The sequence below is a fragment of the Solanum dulcamara genome, chromosome 10 (assembly GCF_947179165.1).
Source record: "Solanum dulcamara chromosome 10, daSolDulc1.2, whole genome shotgun sequence".
NCBI lineage: Eukaryota > Viridiplantae > Streptophyta > Magnoliopsida > Solanales > Solanaceae > Solanum > Solanum dulcamara.
In genome coordinates, this window is record NC_077246.1 from 65447683 (window position 1) to 65468993 (window position 21311).

The window sequence follows — 21311 nt, forward strand, 5'->3', positions numbered from 1 at the left end:
TCTTAAATTAACTCAGAATAGGTCTAGTATTTTTCACTAAGTTATACAAAGAGTAGGGTAACAACTCAAACTTAAAAAGGAAAGAGATTAATTAGGAGCCACGTGTCCTGCTGACAAATTCTAACCTAGAACTTACTCACAAAGTCATAATAATTGGCACTTATAAATAACATTCTTTCATTCCAGTTGACGATGCCAACAGTACTCTTTGAATTACAATTTTTTTTCCGGCTATCCGGTATTCATTTTGAGATTTGATTAATTCGGATTTATATGAAATCCCACTTTGAAAGTAAAGTATTTTCTTTCAAAAGACAACATTATATCAGGATTTAAATTAAAATTTTCTAATTAAAAGTACTTAGCACGCCATTACAAATAATATAATATTATTTGTGAAAATTGAAACTAACTGTTTGCAAATATTGTTAATCCGGCTATCATTGTAAAATGAATAAACTTAGGCAATTAATGGGGCAAATTCCAATTTAAATTGCGTTTGTATTTAACTTCTCATTTAATATGAATGTAGATCAGTGTTTTAAAAGGCAATTTTGAGACTCGTTTGGGGCGGGCACAGGTAAAATACACTGAAGCTCAAGTGTGGGGCTTAGTTTTGTGAGACTTATACCTTAATAAATGTTTAATTATATGGTTGAAACACGCCTAACGTCCAATGCTTGGGACTCGCCTGACAAATCTTACAGAAATTAAGTGTTAAATTAATTAGTTAATATTTTAAGAAATTATAATTCTTTTATTATTTGAAAGTTGTGATATTATAGTTGATTTACATCTCATAAAAGCTTTTATAGCATTGAACTATTTATACTTGTAAAATTATGTTAGAAGTTTTATTTTCTATGAGTTTCTTTAATTATTTTTTATTATTCTTTTAAACTATTAATCTATTTTTATAATTTTAGTGTTTATTATAAATACTATTTTATTACATTATAAATCGAAATTTAAAGATTCACGGGGCTTACATCTTATGCCTCGAAACTTACACCTCGCCCCATACTAATTAAAATACGTTGTGCCTCATGCTCCCGCCTTTTAAATAACCGATGTAGATACACATTACTTAGTCTCATCTTATATGTCTTATGGAGAAGTTAACTAATTAGGTCAACTACCAAATTGACATGAAAATTAATCTCAATTTATTTACCTTATAATTTTGGGATAACAAAACTTACCACCTTTATACCTTTATTATGTACTTATCACGTTTAAGTATAAATAATCATTTTTAAAATGTTGAGACAATAATTAATCAAAAAAAAGGCATCTATATTCAACAGCTCACCCCAACAGAAGAAAAGGGGAAACAAAAGAGTTTCATATTCAAGAAAAGTAATATAATACAGAAATTAAAAGTAATTAGCAAAACAATCACGGAAACAAATGAGAGAATTAGTTGTCATGCCACTAATTCATTTCATAGGAATTTGACATCTCTTACTTTATTTAATTAGCATCCTCTGATCTCTATGAGATTCAACTAATTTGAATTAAAATCTCGTTCTCTAAAAAAAGTTATATATATATCATAAATATTGAATTTTCTTAATTTCATTGTATGTTTATTTTTTTATATTTTAAAATTTTTAAATAAATATCTTAATTTCGCTACTTATTAGAAAGTCTAATTTAGAGAGTAAAATACTTTCAAGTAAAGACGAAACACAAAATCTATTTAAAAATATAAAAATATTTATCACTGCAACTTTGAAGACGACGATGACATCTCTAGTTTTCTACCATATGATGTGTTTGTGCCATGCAAGCAAAAAAGTGCACGTACAGAGGCAACTGACCCAGCCAATTAATAAAAGATTTTTAATGTCTGATTACTATTTTTTTAATATATTAATTACTAGTTGGTGTAAAAATATTTTTTAAATTAGTTTGAGTGCAAAGAGATCAAACCAAATCGTGTTTTATATATAAATAAATATGACAAGTGGCATTTTGTTAATTGTAGCATCATTCTCATGATAAGAATCCTCTATCTTATTTCATCAAAGGATAAATAGTTAATCTATCCATCATTCTTATAGTCAATTGTATTAAATTTTGAAATATTTAGAAGTGTTTAAATATAAACTTTTTGGCACAATTTTTTTTAACAATAATAGTTTCTTAATATAGTTTCTATATTTTTATTTTCAGAGACAATTATTCATTTTATTTCACCTTTTTCCCCAGAAAAATAGACCATTATTAACAAAGATACACAAGACATGCATTTGTATGCTTTACGAATTAAAACATTGAAAAAATTACGTGAATAAACAAACATATAATAGTTAATTAGTTAACATAAGTATAGTTTTGTAATTTACAATTCGCCACTAACATTTAAAGTTAATTACAGTTTGAATTTGTATAATTCGTATATTTGTATTATTCGAAATTTGTATAACATTTGCATAATGTAATTTTATATAATATAATTTGTATGACTGTTTAAAGTTAAGATATTTATATTTGTATAAATTCACTATTTCAAGTTTATACAAAAATAGTTCAATTATCCACGAATTATACAAATGAGTCAGTTTAAACTACAGCTATAACCCATAAAATATACAAACTATAGCTAAGGAGCCTAATTAAGTTTATTATAGTGGTTATTTGCAAAATTTCTCCATTAATATTGGATAATCCTAAAGTATAATGAAATAAAAAAATTAAAAATAGAAGTAATAAAATTAAATAATTACGAACTTATGAGATTAATTAGGTAAAATGACAGTAATTCTCTGAAGAGAATAAATCTTCCTCCAGCAACAAATTACCTCGACCAATAGACTTAAATATTAGGTAGTAATATTTCTTTTAATAAATTAAAAATGTATATTGTGTTAACCTTTTCTTCCATTATTGATTGTGGAAACTAACAGGTGTTATACAAATTAAAGAAAACCCACTCGAATGTGTTAGGCAAATATAAAGTGAAATTTTACAGATTAAAAATTAAAAAAGCCTCACATGACATGTAATTAGCTACCTGTTATGACAGGTGTAAAAGGTGATTAACTTTTTTTTTTTTTTTTTTTGGCTTAAGAAGATAGGAGTACATTTAATATATACGTTAAATTTTGAATTCCTCTGAACAACGTGCAAAAGAGTAGTTCAGCCGTGTAGGGCACTCCTTAAGCAGGGCCGGAGCTACGATATTGTTAGAATGTTCAGTTGGACATTATTTATCGAAATATTATATTATATATATAAATAAAATTTTATTTTATATTGATATATATAATATTTTAAACATTCTTAAAAAATAAAAAAAAGCACGTAGCACAGTAGCTAGGATAGTCACGAAACCACATGGCGCCCAAGTTCAGTTCCTGTTGGCCGCATCGTTTTTTTATTATTATTATTATTTGTGCCTTTCTTGAAGTCGATAAGTAAATAAAAAATGTATAACTTTGATGTAAATATTCAATAGCCTAGTGATAGATGGTTGAAGTTGCATGCTAGGGAAGTCAACTTCAAATCCCACTAAGTGCATTTTTGTGATTTTTCTATTTTTATTCAAATTAAGTTTTAATTTCGTTAAATATTATTTAGTTTGATTGTTCTTTTTGGTACATTAAATCATCAATTTTATTTTTAAAAAAATTACTATCCAAAATTTGAACACACTTCATAAAATTTTTGGCTACGCCACTGTCCCTAAGTGAAAATCTTAGATCTGTCACTGCCTCTTATAGAGAAGACTAGTTCTGAAAATGTGCGTTGCACGTTTATCCCAAAATACTTCATATAAATTTTGTATTATAAATGTCATATTTTATCCCCTTCAAATCTATTGGTATTTAGAATACATTATTTTTACAATAAAAAGTACATATATCTTTTTAATAAAAAGAATACATCCTTAATTATAAAATTGACTAAAAGTGCAAAAAAATAAAAATAACTAACTATTGTACAAATACAATATTCAAATGAGGATACTAAAATACTACATGCTAGACTAATGTATACAAAGTAACAGACCACTGTAAATTCTCAATAATAATAACAAAACAATCGAAAGTTGTACAATAACAACAAACAAGAAACATAAACATTAAACAAAAAAATAAATTAAAAGATACAAGAGAAGAGAGCATAGAAATTTTCTCATATATTCTTTTTTAATTTTTTGAAGTGTGCACAATATTGTGTCAAATGTCACTTTTTATAGGATATGATTGAGGAACACAAAGAGTTGTCATGAATATGACATTAATCCATTTGAGATCATGAATGAGAGGTGGGAGTAAAGATTATAATGAATATAATTATTCGGAGTTACATATATTTGCATAATGGAGAGTTAGTGTAAATAAAATTTATGTAATTTACTTCACATTAATACAAACAGTAAATCTAAATATAATTAAACATCTAATTAAATGATAAAAAGTACATTAATATATTCATGATTTATATCTATTTAAACAATACTACTCCTAATATTTTAAACCACAATACAACTAACATCCCTTTCAAATTACTGCATCATCATTAATGTATGGAACATAAATGTAAATTGAACAAATGATATAAAAAAATAGACTACATTAGCTGAATTGTGTTATGTTATAAATGATTGAGGAGTTATCTGTATGATTTTTTTCTTTTGTGAAGGACAAACATAATCATTCATATTTCCAATTGGAAGATGAACAAAATAAAAAATTCATGAATTTACTCTAGCATGAAATTAATACAAAGAACTTATATTCAAGAGATTTTATGGTGGTTGATTCATGTACTAATATGATGATTTACCATTTAATTTATTAAATAGTTTATAATATTTAAATTTAATGTAAGGGTAAAATCGTAATTTAACTTTTGCCTAATATTCTTCCCACTTTTAGTATAATATGATAGCTTCTTGGCAGTTCATGATGATTTGATCTATTCTTGACACTATCTTATATAGGAAGAGTTCAGTCCCCCATTCTTATTAACAACTACAGGGGGTCTTCAATATATTGATTAACATAAGATTATGGAATAAGTGGTTCATGGTAAACTTTGGATTAGATAGATTTATGATGTTCATGTACCTAAACAAGCTAAGCATGATTAGGAAAAATATTATATTTTTAAAATTGGTATAATATTATTTGCTGACATCCATACTACAAAGAGGTTAAATGGTGCACGTTATTGAATGTTGAGTTATTTATCTAGAGGACTATAAGGATCAATTCCCAACTTAGTATATTCTTTTCATTTTTTTTAGTGGTGCACTCTTGTTCTAGAAATTATAAATTTGCCTATTCTTTTTGAAATGATAACTATTAGTTGACTAACCATTTACGGAATCAACTCAGCAAATCTTAGGGCAATTGTAGCAGTTGGAAGATTCTTGCAAGGACTTCTATTTTAGTCTAGCATATGATGAGTACTTAGTTTTCACAATGTACTTTACATCAGCACCATATATGTATTAATCAATGTTGTTAATAAGAATATATGTGTATATGATATGATTAAAGTTTCCTCTCTAAAGTTAATCCCCTGAAGATAAATTCTCCAAAACATGAGATAATTATATGTTAGAAATTATTGTGGATGATGGAAAGATTCTCTGTTACAAATTAGAACTCGTTAAAACAAAATATAATAATTCTGGGAACCTTATAAGGACATGCCGTGCTGATTACAGTTAGACATTTCTATAACAGTCATCCTCACTATAATGGCCAAGTATTTTTTGGAACCAATTTTTCATGTTATGTTATAGTATATGTTCGTTATAGCAGTTAAACAATATCCAGATATACGACGCCCTTAGAGAGAGATTTGACTGTATAAAAGAGTTAAGAGGCAAAGATATAGCCTTTTTACATATGGTGATCAAGTTATGTTACTATGTGTATAGGTTTTTATACACATAATGCACTAGAAAGACGGTGAATATCATTGACATTAAGATAACAAATTGTTGGATATAGTCCTTCCCTTAATTTATGTGACATTGATTTTTTTTTTTGTTGTTGTTTAGATACTGGAAGTTGCATTACTTAGTGCTTCAGAGAGGAATTCGATCTGTTTTGTTGCATGTAAACTTGTTATGTATGAGATGGACTGGAAGTAACAGGTAGTGTAGCCTGCCCATTCTTTTCTGTTGTTGGAGAATTCTTCAAATTATTTTGTGTGTCTTTGCTTTTACCCCATAGAAGAATATACAAGCCAATAATAACCAAAATGGACCCCAAAATGCTGTTAAAAGAAAGAAAGAAAAGATATTTTAGTAGAGCAATAGTATTAATCATGCAAGTTGATTTCTTTTTACCTGAATAATTTGACCATTATTTGATAGACAGGAGAAATCTATTGTCTGTCTAGAATTTTTTTCTAAAGGTTTAGCATCTATTCTCCGTTACAATTTATGTGGCATAATTTGTCCCGATACGAAATTTAAGAAATAAAGAATGACTTATAAAGTTTGTAGTTTTAAATATGTCATAATATCTGTGTGGTTATAATACTTTTGAAACTGTGATCTTAAATATTGAATATATTTGTGTTGCTATAAAAATTTCTCATTACAGAAGCTTTTTCTTGTCAATTAATCAAGTTTAGAAGAACAAAATAAAAAGAAAATAGTATCATTCTTTTTTGAACTGACTAATAAAAAAATAACATCACTGACAGAGTATATACTTTTTGGTGAAATCATTGAGCCTACTGTTTCTTTTTTTTTTTTCCTTTCTTGATTCTTATTCCATTTTTTGGTTAAAAAAAATTGTTCAAAGAAAAGAAGTTCCCACCTTCCAAGGTGAATTTGTTCATGAAGTATGGAGATGTCAATCACAGCAGCAAAAATTTGAATCAAGGGACTAAATGCAGAGGTGAATACTGCACCCTTTTGCTTTACACACCATGACATGACCACATAGCATAAACCTGATCCCACCATTCCCTGTACATACACACAAATAATAAACATTAAATTCTTGAATGAAACTATGGTTATAATCAACTAGACAGCCAAACCTCTTTATAATAGTCATTCTTTATAACAGTTATGTTTTTTTATTTCTTGTGAAATTGATTTTTCATGTTATGTTATATTATATGTTTTATATAATAGTATTTCACTATACCAATCAAAAAATATTAGGACAAACGATGTTGTTATAGAGAGGTTTGACTGTATAATACTCTCTTTGTTTCATTTTGTTTCTCTGATTTAGACAAGGCATGCAGTTTAAGAAAGTAAATAAGACTTTGGAATCTTGTGGTCTTAAACTAAAGATATGTAGAATGTACCAAAATACCATTTAATCTTGTAGTCTTAAATGTGTCACATTGAAAGTTAGAATTAAGGAGTTGCCAGAAAAGAAATTCTAAAGTAAGACAAATAAATTGAAATGGACAGAGTAAGACATAACAATAAACAAGAAAATAGGAGATTTACTCACAGCATATATGACAGTTGAAATCTCTAAAGTTCCTTTGAGAAACCATGAGGATGTGTTTCTATCAATAACCAAACTCAAGATAGCAGATTGAATGGCTCCAAGAAATGACATTATTGCTGTGCTGGAATACTGATAAGGATAGTCCTTCCCAATCCTAGCTTGTATAAGGAACCATGAAGACCAAACGAGACTCCCCGCGAATAGAAACGATGAACCAACAATCCATCTCTTTATATTGTGATTCACTTCAACTTCTGGTGTTGACTGATTTATCAATGGCATTCCTTTGTATAGAGTAAGTATTAAGGCTCCACCAAGACAACATAAGGTTCCTAATGCCTTAGCTCTCCCACTTTTACATTTCATATTTATGTTTTCTTGCCTGCAAGAATTTCATAAGTTGATCATTCATGTTGACTCCTCCTATGTTGCTAGTACCAAAGTCATGTATGAGTTTGAAGAATCAATCGTGCAACGAGAGTTGGATCAACGCGTTTGTGCTTACCCGAGCAGTAATGTCATGATGAATGTGTTGATGGGAACCATATTGATGAACGCGCAACTAAATGTTGTTGAAGTGTACTTTAGTCCAATTAGGAAGAAATATTGAGTTAGCGTACCCCTGAAAACACCGAAGTTTTTCATCATTGTGCTAAAGCATACCGTTGTATCTTTACTAAAATGTGATGGAGAAAACTCACCCCAAAAGCGCGCTGAAAAACAGAGAACAGACAACACGACCTGTCAAATTCGATATAAAATTCCTGAAAGGGCAAGGTGAATTATGATCATATTCTCATACCTGATTTGGAAACTAAACTCTTTTAATCAGTACATGATGTGTAAAAAGTCCATACCTTTCTAGAAAACACGCGATGGGGGTTAAGATAATCGCAGCAATTGAAAATCTATATGTAGTTATCACCAATTGATTCATTCCTCTACTAAGTACCTTTTTGAATAGAGCATTTACAACAGCCAGAGCAAATTCAACAAAAATCATTGCAGCTACTGCCTTCCATTTCTCAAAGAAACTCATTACTAATTTTCCTGAGGGAACAGAACTAGCACTATAATTCTGAGTCACGTATCGAGTATGTGAGTGAGCCCGCCCTAGAGCCACATTTGATGCATAGACACACATAAGCTCTAGCATATATAGTAAAACACTAGGAAGCAGAGTGAACATGACATTGATTCTCATACATCACATCATTGTGTTTTTTTTTACATGTTTATAATGTTCTTGAAGCCACTTTCGACTATTTTTTAATTGAATCGTTCGCCTTGGCGATTGATGGAATCAGTTTCCTTGTTAATATTCTATGCAACATCAGCTCATGACCTCAGAAATTATATGCAAGTTAATTTCATTGGGTTGTTGTTGTTGTTAATTTCTCGTGTTGTTCATTTACTAATGAAAATTTGGGAGCATTTCAAGAAAGTAGATGCAAATACAACATTAAGCATCTAATCATTCTACTTTTGGAAACTAAGAACCAGTTTCTTTGCTTTCATGTATTAATATTATATAATTAGAAAGTGGGAGAAGAACAATATGTCTAATCTTTTGGGTTAATAATGAACAATGGGCAAAATAGTTTTTTTCCATCTTTAGAGACCACAAAGTCACAACTAATTACTACCAACACATAAAGGTTTGAGAGATCAAGATTTGGCATAGGACATGTTCCATTTTCTATCTTGTTTGATGGTACAAGACTGCCTGGCGTCCCACAGAATATTTATGGACGTTCAGGGTTCACTTGACGGGTGGAAGGCTCACTAACCTCATAAAATCGCACGTTTTGTCTTTCAAATGGGCATGTCTTCAATTCCTCATTGACCTTTACCAATTGAGTTTATGCCTAGTACGGCTTAAGTAACTGAAGCCATATCCGGACATAAATTGTGAGATATTATGATATGAAAAATATGAACTTGTACCCTGTGAAAAAATTATTTTCTTTGTCCCAATTTATGACACACTTTTCATTTTAATCAATTCAAAAAAAGAATGACATATTTTTTTATTTGATAAATATTTAATGACACTATCAACATTCGATTTATGTCCGGACAAACTACATCACAAATATTGAGACAAAAAGAGTATTTGTTACGAAGGACATAAATTAAAGATCAACACAAAATAGGGGCAAAAGTGCCCGGTCACACAAAGGCGGATGCAGTGCTTTAGTTATAGGTGGGGTGAAAAAATAAAAATTTCAAAACTTGAAATATTTTTTAAAAAAAATAATAATTTTTTTGTGTGTGGGGGAGTGGGGGGGGGGGGGCTGCGGCAGGGGGGGGGGAACGGAGTGGGGTGGGGTAAAAAAATAAAATTTTCAAAATTTGAAATATTTTAATAAATAAAATTTTAATTTTTTTATGTGTGTGTGGCAGGGGTGGTGGCGTGGGGGTTGGGGGTTGGGATAGGGGTGGGATGGGGTAAAAAATAAAATTTTCAAAAATAAAATTTTAATTTTCTTTTGTGTGGGTGGGGTAGGGAATCATGGGGTGGGTGGGGGAGTCAGGTAAACAAATGAAAGTTTCAAAATTTAAAATATTTTTTTAAAATAAACTTTAATTATTTTTTTGGAGGGGGAGGGCAGGGGTGAGGTAAAAAAGTGAAATTTTTAAATTTGAAATATTTTTAAAAAATGTAAAGATTTTAATTTTTTTTTGGAGGGTAGGGTGGTCAGGATAGGGATGAGGTAAAAAAATAAAAATTTTAAAACGTGAAATATTTTTCAAAAATAAACTTTTAATTTTTTCTTAAAAAAGAAAAAAAACTGGGGGGAGGAGGGTCGTGGTAGGGGTGAGGTAAGAAGAAAACATTGTACTTTGAGGTTGGAGGAGAGTTTTGAAAAATATTTTTCTTAGTTTTTGAAAGAGAGTCATTTTTCTTAAATTTGAGAAAAATAAATTGATTGAAGAATATTTTTCAAAACATTTAAGTCTACCAAAACATGAAAAAATTGGAAATCCTTCATACCAAACACACTCTTATTTTTTGTTATTTGTTTTAAAATTTCCTCACAATTTATAAACTTTGAGAGGTTGGAACTGATTTTTTGTTGAAATTTAATTTGAAACTTCTCTTTTGGTTGCCCCTTCGATATCTATAATTGTAAAAAATCAAAGAGAGGAAGAGGCTGAGATAAATTTTCTGTGTATTTGATTTATGGTATGTACATTAGTTTATATAGAATTATACAATGGCTATAATAGAGACAAGACAACATGGGCCACAAAATTTGTACAAACTTTTACTCTACTTGCCCATAATTATATGGGCATAACTATATTTAAATGTACCATTTTAAATTTACTTGTGGAAGATTATATATATATATATATATATATATATATATATATATATATATATATATATATATATATATAATTTTATGTGGAGAAGGATTCTCCACGTGTATGCCCAGGAAATTTGGGCTGAAGAGTTTTAAACTCTTCAGCTTCTTCTTCTTTCCTCATCTTCTTCTTTTCTTTTTCTTTAGGGTCTTCAGCTTCCATCTCCTTCTTCTTCTCTTCTTCTTCTTTGGTGCAGTACTCTTCTCCAACATCCCCCCTCAAGTTGGAGAGGAGTGTGAGTACCTTCAACTTGCACAGGATCGCCTGATGAGAAACCCCAAAAAGGGGCTTAGTGAAGAGATCGGCAAGTTGGTCTTTGGAAGGAACAAATGAGAGGGTAATCAAACTAGATTGAAACTGTTGGCACACAAAATGGCAATCTAGCTCAACATGTTTGGTGCGCTCATGAAAGACCGGATTTCGAGCTATATGGATGGCTGCTTGATTGTTTGAGCGTAGCGGAATCGGAAGAGAAATCGGAGCAGAAAGATCTTCAAGAAGGCGAACTAACCAAGTAAGTTCAGCAGTAACACGACGCATAGACCTGTATTCTGCTTCTGCGGAGGACAAGGAGATCGAGATTTGTTTCTTCAATTTCCAAGAGATTGGAGCTCCTCCGAGGATAATAAAAAACCACTGACCGATTTGCGTGAATCTTTACAGGATGCCCAGTCCGCATCGCAAAAGGCCTGTAAGGAAAATGATGGATCGAAAGAAAGTAGGATGCCTTGAGCTGGATCTGTGCTCAGGTAGCGTAAAACGCGTAAGGCAGCCGAGAAATGAGACAAACAAGGTCGTTGCATGTATTGACTCAGATCAAGAACAACAAAACATAGATCTGGGCGAGTGTTGGTCAAATAATTCAACTTGCCAACCAAGTGATGATAAAGAGTGGGATTATCCAAGCGAGGACTGTCGTCTGCTCGAAGCTTGAAGGAGGGATCCAGCGGAGAATTAACTGAAGGCAGATGAGAGACATTGAATTCATGAAGAAGGTCCATGGTAAACTGCCGTTGATTTACAATAAATCCTTGATCTTCTCTCAAAATTTCCATGCCAAGAAAATGGTGAATTTGTCCTAAGTTTATAACTCTGAATTCTTTGTTGAGAAAGCATTTGATATTTTCGAGTTCATACAAATCATTTCCAGTGAGGAGAATATCGTCGACATATACTGCTAAGATAGAAGTAAGTGTCCCATTGTGTTTGAAAAAGAGGGAGTAATCGTTTAAAGAGGAGGAATAGCCTTTGAAAGCTAAGGCTCTTGCAAGTCGAGCATACCATTGCCGGGAAGCCTGCTTTAAACCATATAGGGATTTCTTCAGAAGACAGACGTGGTTAGGACTAGGAGGTGTCAGTCCTGCTGGAAACTTCATAAAAATCTCTTCTTGGAGGTCACCATGCAAGAATGCATTGTTGACATCCAATTGTGAAACAGACCACTTGTTTTTAGCTGCAATGGTAAGTAGGCACCGGATAGTGGTCATCTTCACAACAGGTGAAAAAGTCTCTCCATAATCTATACCTTCTCTTTGTATATCCCCCCTCACTACTAGTCTGGCCTTTAGTCGTTCAATCCTCCCATTTGAGAGATGCTTTATCTTGTATACCCATTTGCAAGGTAAAGCTCTATTTCCTCTAGGCAGCAAGACAACATCCCAAGTGTGATTGGTTGCCAAGGCCTGAAGTTCGGAGTTCATGGCCTCTCTCCATGCTGGATGTTGGGAAGCCTGGTTATAGCAGCTAGGCTCAGTGATATTAGATAGGGAATGAATTAGTTTCTGATTGTGGAGGGATAGGGAGGAGAAAACAAATCCTTTTGGCTTATGAGAGTGATCAAAACAAGTTATCCATGGATCAGTGAATATTACACTATTGCAAATGTAATCTTTTAGGTAGCCAGGTTCATGAGACATCCTGCTAGATCTTCTTGGTAGATCTGTGACAGGAGCAGGGGCAGAAGTATCTAGTGATGTAGGTGGAGATGTTTGTTGAGGAAGTGTGGATTCAGATTGGGGTCTGTAGGTAGAAGTATTAGGTAGAGGTACTGAGGGTGTAGCTGGGTAAAAAGGATCATGAATAGGTGGGGCTGAGTGATTGTGGAAAGTAGGATCATAATCTGAGGAAAAAGGGTAGTTCAAAAAGAAAGGTGTGTGGGAGCTATCAGATGAGTTGAAAGGAAAATGTGATTCATGAAATCTGACATCTCTGGATACAAACACTTTCCTTGTATCAAGAGATAACAGTTTATACCCCTTCTGTTGTAAAGGGTATCCTATTAAAACACAAGCAGTAGCCCTTTCATCAAACTTGTTTCTCCCTTGTCCCAGTGTAGAGGCATAACACAAACATCCAAAATTCCTCAAATGGGCATAGGTAGGTTCTTGTCTAAGAAGTACTGCATAAGGTGTTTGTCCCTTTAGAACACTAGATGGTAGTCTATTAATGATATGAGTAGCAGTTAAAACAGATTCTCCCCAGTAAGTCATTGGCAATTTTGACTGAAACATCAACCCTCTTGCAATTTCTAAGAGGTATCTATGTTTTCTCTCAACTGTTCCATTTTGTTGAGGTATAGCAACACAGGACAACTGATGTAAGATTCCTTGAGAAGCAAGAAATGCTGATTCCTGTGTCCCTTTCCCCAATTCTAAAGCATTGTCATATCTGATCATTTTGACCCTGACATTGAATTGTCTCTCTACCATGGATAGGAAGCTTTTCAGTATAGGGAAAGCATTACTCTTAGTGCTTAGTAAGAATGTCCATGTCCCTCTACTGTAGTCATCTACTATGGTGAGGAAGAACCTGAAACCATTGTAAGTACTACACTTGTAGGGTCCCCAAATGTCTATATGGATGAGATCAAAAATATGTGTGGATTTTATGTTGCTAGTAGGAAAGGGTTGTCTAGTTTGCCTAGCTCTAGGGCATATGTCACAAACAAAATCAAAAGTGGATTCACATGGAAGAAAACTTAAATGTTTCATTGCTGAAAAAGGAAGATGTCCCAACCTTACATGCCAAAGTTTCACACTAGGAGTAGCATTAACATGTACTGAATTAAAAACTGAAAATGATTGTGGGATGGGATCTGAAGATACATCATTTGAATTGAAACTATTTCTAGACTTGTCAGTGTTGGAATCCAATAAATAGAGTCCTTCTCTAACTTCACCAAAAACTTGAGGACTCCTCACTGAAAGGTCCTGCAAGAAACATCCAGTAGCAGTGAATAGGATATCACACTGAAACTGAACACAGAACTTGTGAATTGAAAGTAAATTATACTTAAAGTCTGGCACAAGCAGTACATCAATTATGACCTGCCCTGACAAAATAGAGATGCTGCCTATATGGGTCACACTTACCTTGAAAAAAATAGGTAAATTAATGTTCAAAGGCATAGGCAGAGGTTTTAGAAATAAGAAGAAATTGGGATCAAAACACATGTTTTCTGAGGCTCCTAAATCAATTATCCAAGTATTTTGCTTAAGATTAGTGGGTACAAAATTTGAGTATTTAAAGATGGTACCAGCCACTGTATTTGCATTGATTCATGTTTGTGTCAATTTTCTTTGCTTGTACATTTGCGTCATCTCTGCAATCTGCTGCTTGCTGAACTGTTCCTCAAAATTTTTATCACTGATTCCAGGATCTGTCCTCCCAATGTCTTCATCTGCTTGCTAAGTCAAGGTTGCATTTGCTTTAATCTGAGGCTGATAGTTTCTAGAGTTGGTGAACTCAAAATCTGTAGGAAATCCATGCAGTCTGTAGCAATCATCATGTACATGCCATGTTTTCCCACAATAAGTGCATGACAGGTTTGGATCATATTTCTTCTTACCCTTAAACCTGTTATGTGACTTATCATGTCTCTGGTTCTGACCTGGATTGGTATACCTCTGGTATGTGTTTGTTCCTCTTATTGCTTGGTGTTTGAATCTCTGTGTATTTTTTCCCTGTCCACTGGCCATGAATACTGCAAACTCAATAATTAGTTTGTTGTCCTATTGTTTTGCTTGACTTGCTGCCAGAAATGATCTAGAATTAGAGATGTAGTTTGTGTTTGCATACACTTCCCTTTGATTCTCATTCTGCAAAAGTAATGAATATGCATCATTCATTCCAGGTAAGGGATTCATCATAAGTATATTTCCCCTTGCCTGAGCATATACATCATTTAGTCCCATTAAGAATTGAATTAACCTTTGATCATCTAGTGATTTTGTTAATTTTGCTTTCCCGTCACAAGTGCACTTACATGAGCAACAAACAATTACATTTATCACATCCAATTCATCCCATAATCTCTTAAGTTTGGTGAAGTAACCTGCAATGTCACTATTCCCTTGTATTAGACTTGTTAATTCCTTTTGCAGGTGGTAGATTTTGGCACCACTTGATTTGCCAAACCTCTGCTCCAGGCTGTCCCAAAGTTTCTTAGCAGTTTTGGAACTCATCACACTATCTGCAATATCCTTAGAGAGTGCATTTGATATCCAACATATGATTATATCGTTAACACAACTCCATTGTTCAAAATCTGCAGATTCCAGTTCTGGAGCCCTGCAGGTTCCATTGATGAAGCCAAGTTTCTTCTTGGCTAATAAGGATAAGAGGATGGATCTCCTCCAACCTGGATATCCTCTTCCATCGAAAACATTGTTGACCAGAGTCATACCAGGTGAGTCTGAATTGTTTAAGTGGTAAGGATGACTGCTTTCATACGTGGTTCCTTTCTCTCCACTTTCTGACTTAACTTGAGTTGCTTCAGGCATTTTGCTTTAATAGGGATTTGAAGATGATGATGATGTAGATTTTGAAGATGATATTGATGTGTCTTACACAGATCTGAATTGAGCTTAGAGATGCTCTGATACCATGTAAAAAAATCAAAGAGAGGAAGAGGCTGAGATAAATTTTCTGTGTATTTAATTTATGGTATGTACATTAGTTTATATAGAATTATACAATGGCTATAATAGAGACAAGAAGACATTGCTACAAAATTTATACAAAATTTTACTCTACTTGCCCATAATTATATGGGCATAACTATATTTAAATGTACCATTTTAAATTTACTTGTGGAAGATTATATATATATATATATATATATATATATAATTTTATGTGGAGAAGGATTCTCCACGTGTATGCCCAGGAAATTTGGGCTGAAGAGTTTTAAACTCTTCAGCTTCTTCTTCTTTCCTCATCTTCTTCTTTTCTTTTTCTTTAGGGTCTTCAGCTTCCATCTCCTTCTTCTTTTCTTCTTCTTCTTTGGTGCAGTACTCTTCTCCAACAATAATGGGGTCTGATCAATCAAATTCGAATCCGTACATTACATAGCCCATTTATGGGGTGACACTTTCAACAAATTTTTTTTTGTTCTCATCAACTGATTCGGTAAACTACGTGTCCGGTACACCGAGAACTGCCTTTGATCTCCCAAACTCATTTACTCGTGGCAACCTTCCGACAGTCCATCGACTTATAACGCTAGTCACACTCTTGAATTTGCGAGCTTGGAAGCCTACTTTAAGAAGCGGGCCCTACCGCTTATACAGTCTGTGGAACCACGCCTAACTATGGTATCAAGTTCATATTCTCTGCCTTTATTTTGAAAAAAAGCTATGACTGATAAAGCAAATAAAGACTCATCTTATTTCATATGATCATATCATATCCGTTAGACGTTCGAATTCAAAAAATTTAATTAAGGATGGTGGAATTTCAAACATCCCGCTGCAACTCATATTGTTACTTAATTTGAAATTATCCATGTTACTGTATATAATTAGTTTTACTGCTTAAAGTATGCATATATTTTTAGTAAACTGTATTGGAAAATATTAAACAGTAACAGAAACTTCTGAAAATAATAAAAAAAAACAGAATCTGAAAATATTAATGCAGAAACAGAATCGAGCCCACTGAATTCACAGTGTGTCCTTAAGGAAATTATTCCCCTCAAAGTACCCGAGGTTTGTTGGAATCTTTCCTCCCAGGATAGAACGATTACTCACCAAAGTAGAGGTACTGCAAATCTTTGATGACAGCGAACCACTTGAAGGATGTATATCACATGATTTTAGGAAGTGCAGAAAGAAGAAGAAGAAGAGGGTATGTTGAGAATTTCGTATGGAACATTCTGAAGATTTACAGATATATATAGACTGTTTATACCTTTTCAGAAAAGGCACCTGTTGAGAAAAGGTTTGCCTGTTGAGAAGGTTTGCAACTTTTCGGACAAGGTTGCAACCATTCAAAAATCCGTTGGAAAAAACGGAGGGAAATTTTAAATTAATCCGGGAAAAAACGGGTCGCGGGTCGCAGGTCAGGATTTTTTTCCCACTTAATTAATTAATTAATTAAATAATATTAATTAATTAAAATTTAAAGAAAATTTGGTCCAAAAAGATTATCAATCATATCAATTGACCAAAGCCGAAGCCGAAGCCGTAGCCGAGCCGAGCCGAGCCGAGCCGAGCGAGCGACGACGACGACGGCGTGAGGGGAGACCCTCTTCTTGACCCTTTAGCAACATGAATGAGTGCTTCTATTTTTAAATAGGAGACTTTTCATTTCCACCACCTATGTGGGACCAAAGCTTATTTAATAAAATAAGAGAGAACATATCATTTCCTCTCCACTTCTTTTTCCCTCAATTTCCCATTCAACCTATCAATTAAACCCAACATATATCTTTGACGGTCGTGTGCAGCACATTTATTTCATATTATGTTGCCTTTAATTTCTACCTTTTTTTGTATATTATATAATTAGAAATAAATAAAAATAAAACAAGTTTGTTCGTCCAACGTAGGATGGAAACATAAGACGAAATAATTAATTGCCAGTCACAAAGTTGTTCCAGCAATTAATTAATTAAAGAAAATTCATGCAAAAGCAAAATTATACTAATTTTGCTAGTCAAACAATTAAAAAAACAGGGAAATGTGTCTTCTTTTAGTTTTATTATTTATTTAATTATTCTCAAACATTTCTTTTGAATAAGATATTATTTTTAATAGTTAATAGCATCTTCTTGTTATTTACTAATTCCTCCTGTGAACCCCAACAATAAAAAAATAAATTTATTGTAATAAATCATAAATAAAGAACAATTAGTCTAGTGGCACAACAAATATAATAATTAGTCTAGTTGCACAATAAATGGCATGGAGAATATTTTCTTCCACTGATTTGATTACTGAATTATGAAAGGACGTCAATACATTTTTAAATAATGAACATTGTTAAAATAAACAATTACGACCATATACTATTATTTTAATGAATATTAATCAAGTAAATAGAAGTCAGAGACATGCTTTTCTATCATAGTACGGATGTAGATTTTGCACTCACACATTTGAACACTGCTAAACAAACACCAAAAAATGACGGTAAATGGCTAAATGTTAGGTCGCAAAAAATCGACATTGCGTAGTGGTGGAGCCTGAATTTTGACTAAGGGGTTTAAAATCTGAAAAAGTAGATATATGAACGAGTCGGATTCGACATCTACTATATATAAATAAAATTTTATTTTAATCATGTATAAATAGTATAATTTTCTGCCAAATAGAATTCGGATGAACCCTAACCAGAAGATGGCTCCCCCACTGCTTGTGAGATTGTTCTTTTTTAAGAAAAAATAAAAATGTCTACCTTAGAAAGTCATTTATTTAATTATTTTTTGATTGATGACCTTCTGAAGTTGACAATTCTATTTTTTTTAAAAAAAGAACAGTATAGCAAGGTCGATCTTTTTTTAATATAAGTGTTATTTTTATTTTTATTTTTTGTGTGTGTTAATTTCTTTTTTAAAAAAAAGGATCTCTAAAGGTCGATTTCTATATAAAAAATAAATACAAACTGACCTTCAAAGATAGATTTTTTGTGATTTTTTTAGGTCGCTTTTTTTATATCCATTATGATTATAGTTTTTTTTATTAATGGAAAGAGAATATCTAGTAAATTAATCTTTAAATTGGAGCTATTATTATTAAAGTATGGTAGTCAGAGTTTGTTGAGAATCACTAATATATTGAAAGTAGAATATCGCAAATTAGATGGTGGAAATGACTAAGGGAACTATGTCATTCATTCATTAATTGTGTGGCATGTACGTATGAGAAGTAATATTTAATTTAGGGATAACCTTTAATTTTGCGATTTAAAATTAAAATTATATATATATATATATATATATATATATATATAGTTACACAAAATGCTCATATATATCCTTTTTGATTAACGGAAATGAAAAAAATATTTTTAAATTTAATTTTTTAACTGTTTTTATTAAAACAAAATTCATATAGAGTATGTTTGATCCTTCTTGCAAAGTTTAATTCATGGGATGTATTTGATCCATTTCACACGTGAATTTTTTAAATTTCTTTGGTTTAATGAATGCTCACATTTTGTGTTAATTTTGGAATAAGAATATATTGTTAAGACTTAAATGTAAATTCTATAGAATAGTGATTAAACTAACTATGTTGTATGTGGGGGAGTGCCATGAGAGTAACAAAGATGAGGATATTGAGATAAATGTGTGTACATATCAAGAGAGATAAGATTTTGAATGAATATATTCAGAACAAGGTGGAAGTGGCCCCGCGGAGGTCAAGATGCAGAAATTAAGGCTGAGATGGTTCGGACATTTAAAAAGAAGATGCGCAGATAGCTCAGTTAAGGATGTGTGAGAGGTTAAGTGTAGTGGCCTTGTGGAGGTGTCACGACCCAAACCGGCCCGTGAGTGACACTTACATTAACCCTCCGATAGGAGAATCAATACTACACCCCAAACTAGCATCCTAATACAAAAGTAAGCATATAAAGATGTGAAGACAATTTTTATATCAGTTAAGCTGAGTTTCCATAAACTCACGAATAAATTCAACATAGTCATAATGTGATCAAAACATGCAGAAGTCAACCCCCTCCCTCTAAGAACCTGAAAGTCATTGTACAAAAACTACTACATAGCAAGTCTAAGAGTACAGAAATGCAACCCCAAAAATAACAATGTAAAATAAAGTCTGAAAGGTTTGAAAAAGTTGGACTGAGATCTTGGAAGAATCCATGGCAGTCTGAAAAAATTGGTTCACCCTTAAATCCTGAACAATCACTGGTCTCCTAATTGAGGTTTGTTAATAGCCGTCTGAAGATACCATATACTCAATAAGGAAGAGCAAGTGCAGTATTAGTATACATAAATAACGGTGTACTAGTAGGATCACGCGATCAACCCAGTAAGTGAAATGTGTACAAGTAACTACAACATAGTAAAGATAGACATATATGGAAACACATTACCAATTATCATTTCATAAGCCTTACACAGTTCGTAGTGTCAATCTCAATACCAAAGCCAATAATACTCCTCTCATGGAATCCATACTCAAACCGTTAGTTTGTACCGGCGTGGTACCCGATCTAATATGTATGTGTCGGAACGTGACGTCCAATATATATATATATATATCAGAACATGACACCCGATCCAATATATATGTGTTAGACCGTGACACTCAATTCAATATATGTGTTAGAACGTGACACCCAATCTAATATCGATCACAAGCACAATCACATTTCACAATGAATAGTTCATATACTTGCACAATCAAGTAACAGGTATTGAAAGCAATTGATCACAATAGTCATTTCATTAAGTCCATTACATCTTTTCCTAGTCTTATGCATGCAAGCAATACTATCAATTGCAGTTTAACAGGTACATATAACATAGATAGGAAATAAATCATCATCTACCTCGAAATCAAACTTGGAAACTCTAAAACGCTAGAATTTTTCCTTTACGAAGTCTCTTAGCTTGTTCTTAGTCTAAAAACAACAAGAATTACAAAGAATCAATAAACAATGACCTACAATACCCAGATTACATCAAAATCCTAACTTTGTCCACTTTCCTGATCATGTCACTCAACTAGGGCTATTTCCCACCATTAAATTTAGGCCAAAAATCCTTCCCTAAGATATTGATCATGGATTCTAGGTTCTAAGAATCAAAATACAAGTTAGGTGAGTATTCAACTTACCTTTGCCACAACAATGAGTGGAAAAAATGTAAAGAATAACCCTAGTTCGTCCCTTTGCTCTCCAAAAATGAGAATTGCAGAAAAATAATGTTTTTGGGACTTTTTTCAATTTAAATCCACGACTGCCCTGCCGTGTCGGAAATAATCCCATCTGGCGGGTTGCACGGGGACAGAAAGTCGGAATTTGAGTCCCAAATCTCCCATTTTGAAACATGCCCTCAAACAATGACGTTTTAAAATCGATTCTTCACACCAATATCAATTACGGGAATTTTACTCGCTCGAATTTGATTTTGTAAATCCGTACAAGCTCCTTAGTGTCTTGGCTATCAATTCAAACTATCAAAGTGATAATTAAATCATCCATCCATTATCGGATTACCCCAGAACTCATTTGATTTAAATT

At 32.4% G+C, this 21311-nt stretch overlaps 1 protein-coding gene across 1 annotated transcript; it reads right to left on the reverse strand.

Annotated features, from left to right (window-relative positions):
• Positions 1–6009: 6009 nt before the first annotated feature.
• On the reverse strand, positions 6010–8561 carry LOC129870795 (WAT1-related protein At3g30340). Its single transcript, XM_055945656.1, has 6 exons — positions 8306–8561; positions 8150–8212; positions 7954–8070; positions 7449–7830; positions 6795–6946; positions 6010–6243 (listed from the first exon to the last, which is right to left on the reverse strand). The coding sequence occupies exons 1-6, from the start codon at positions 8485–8487 to the stop codon at positions 6093–6095; spliced, it is 1047 nt and encodes a 348-aa protein (XP_055801631.1). The 5' UTR covers positions 8488–8561; the 3' UTR covers positions 6010–6092.
• Between the last annotated feature and the right edge of the window lie 12750 nt (positions 8562–21311).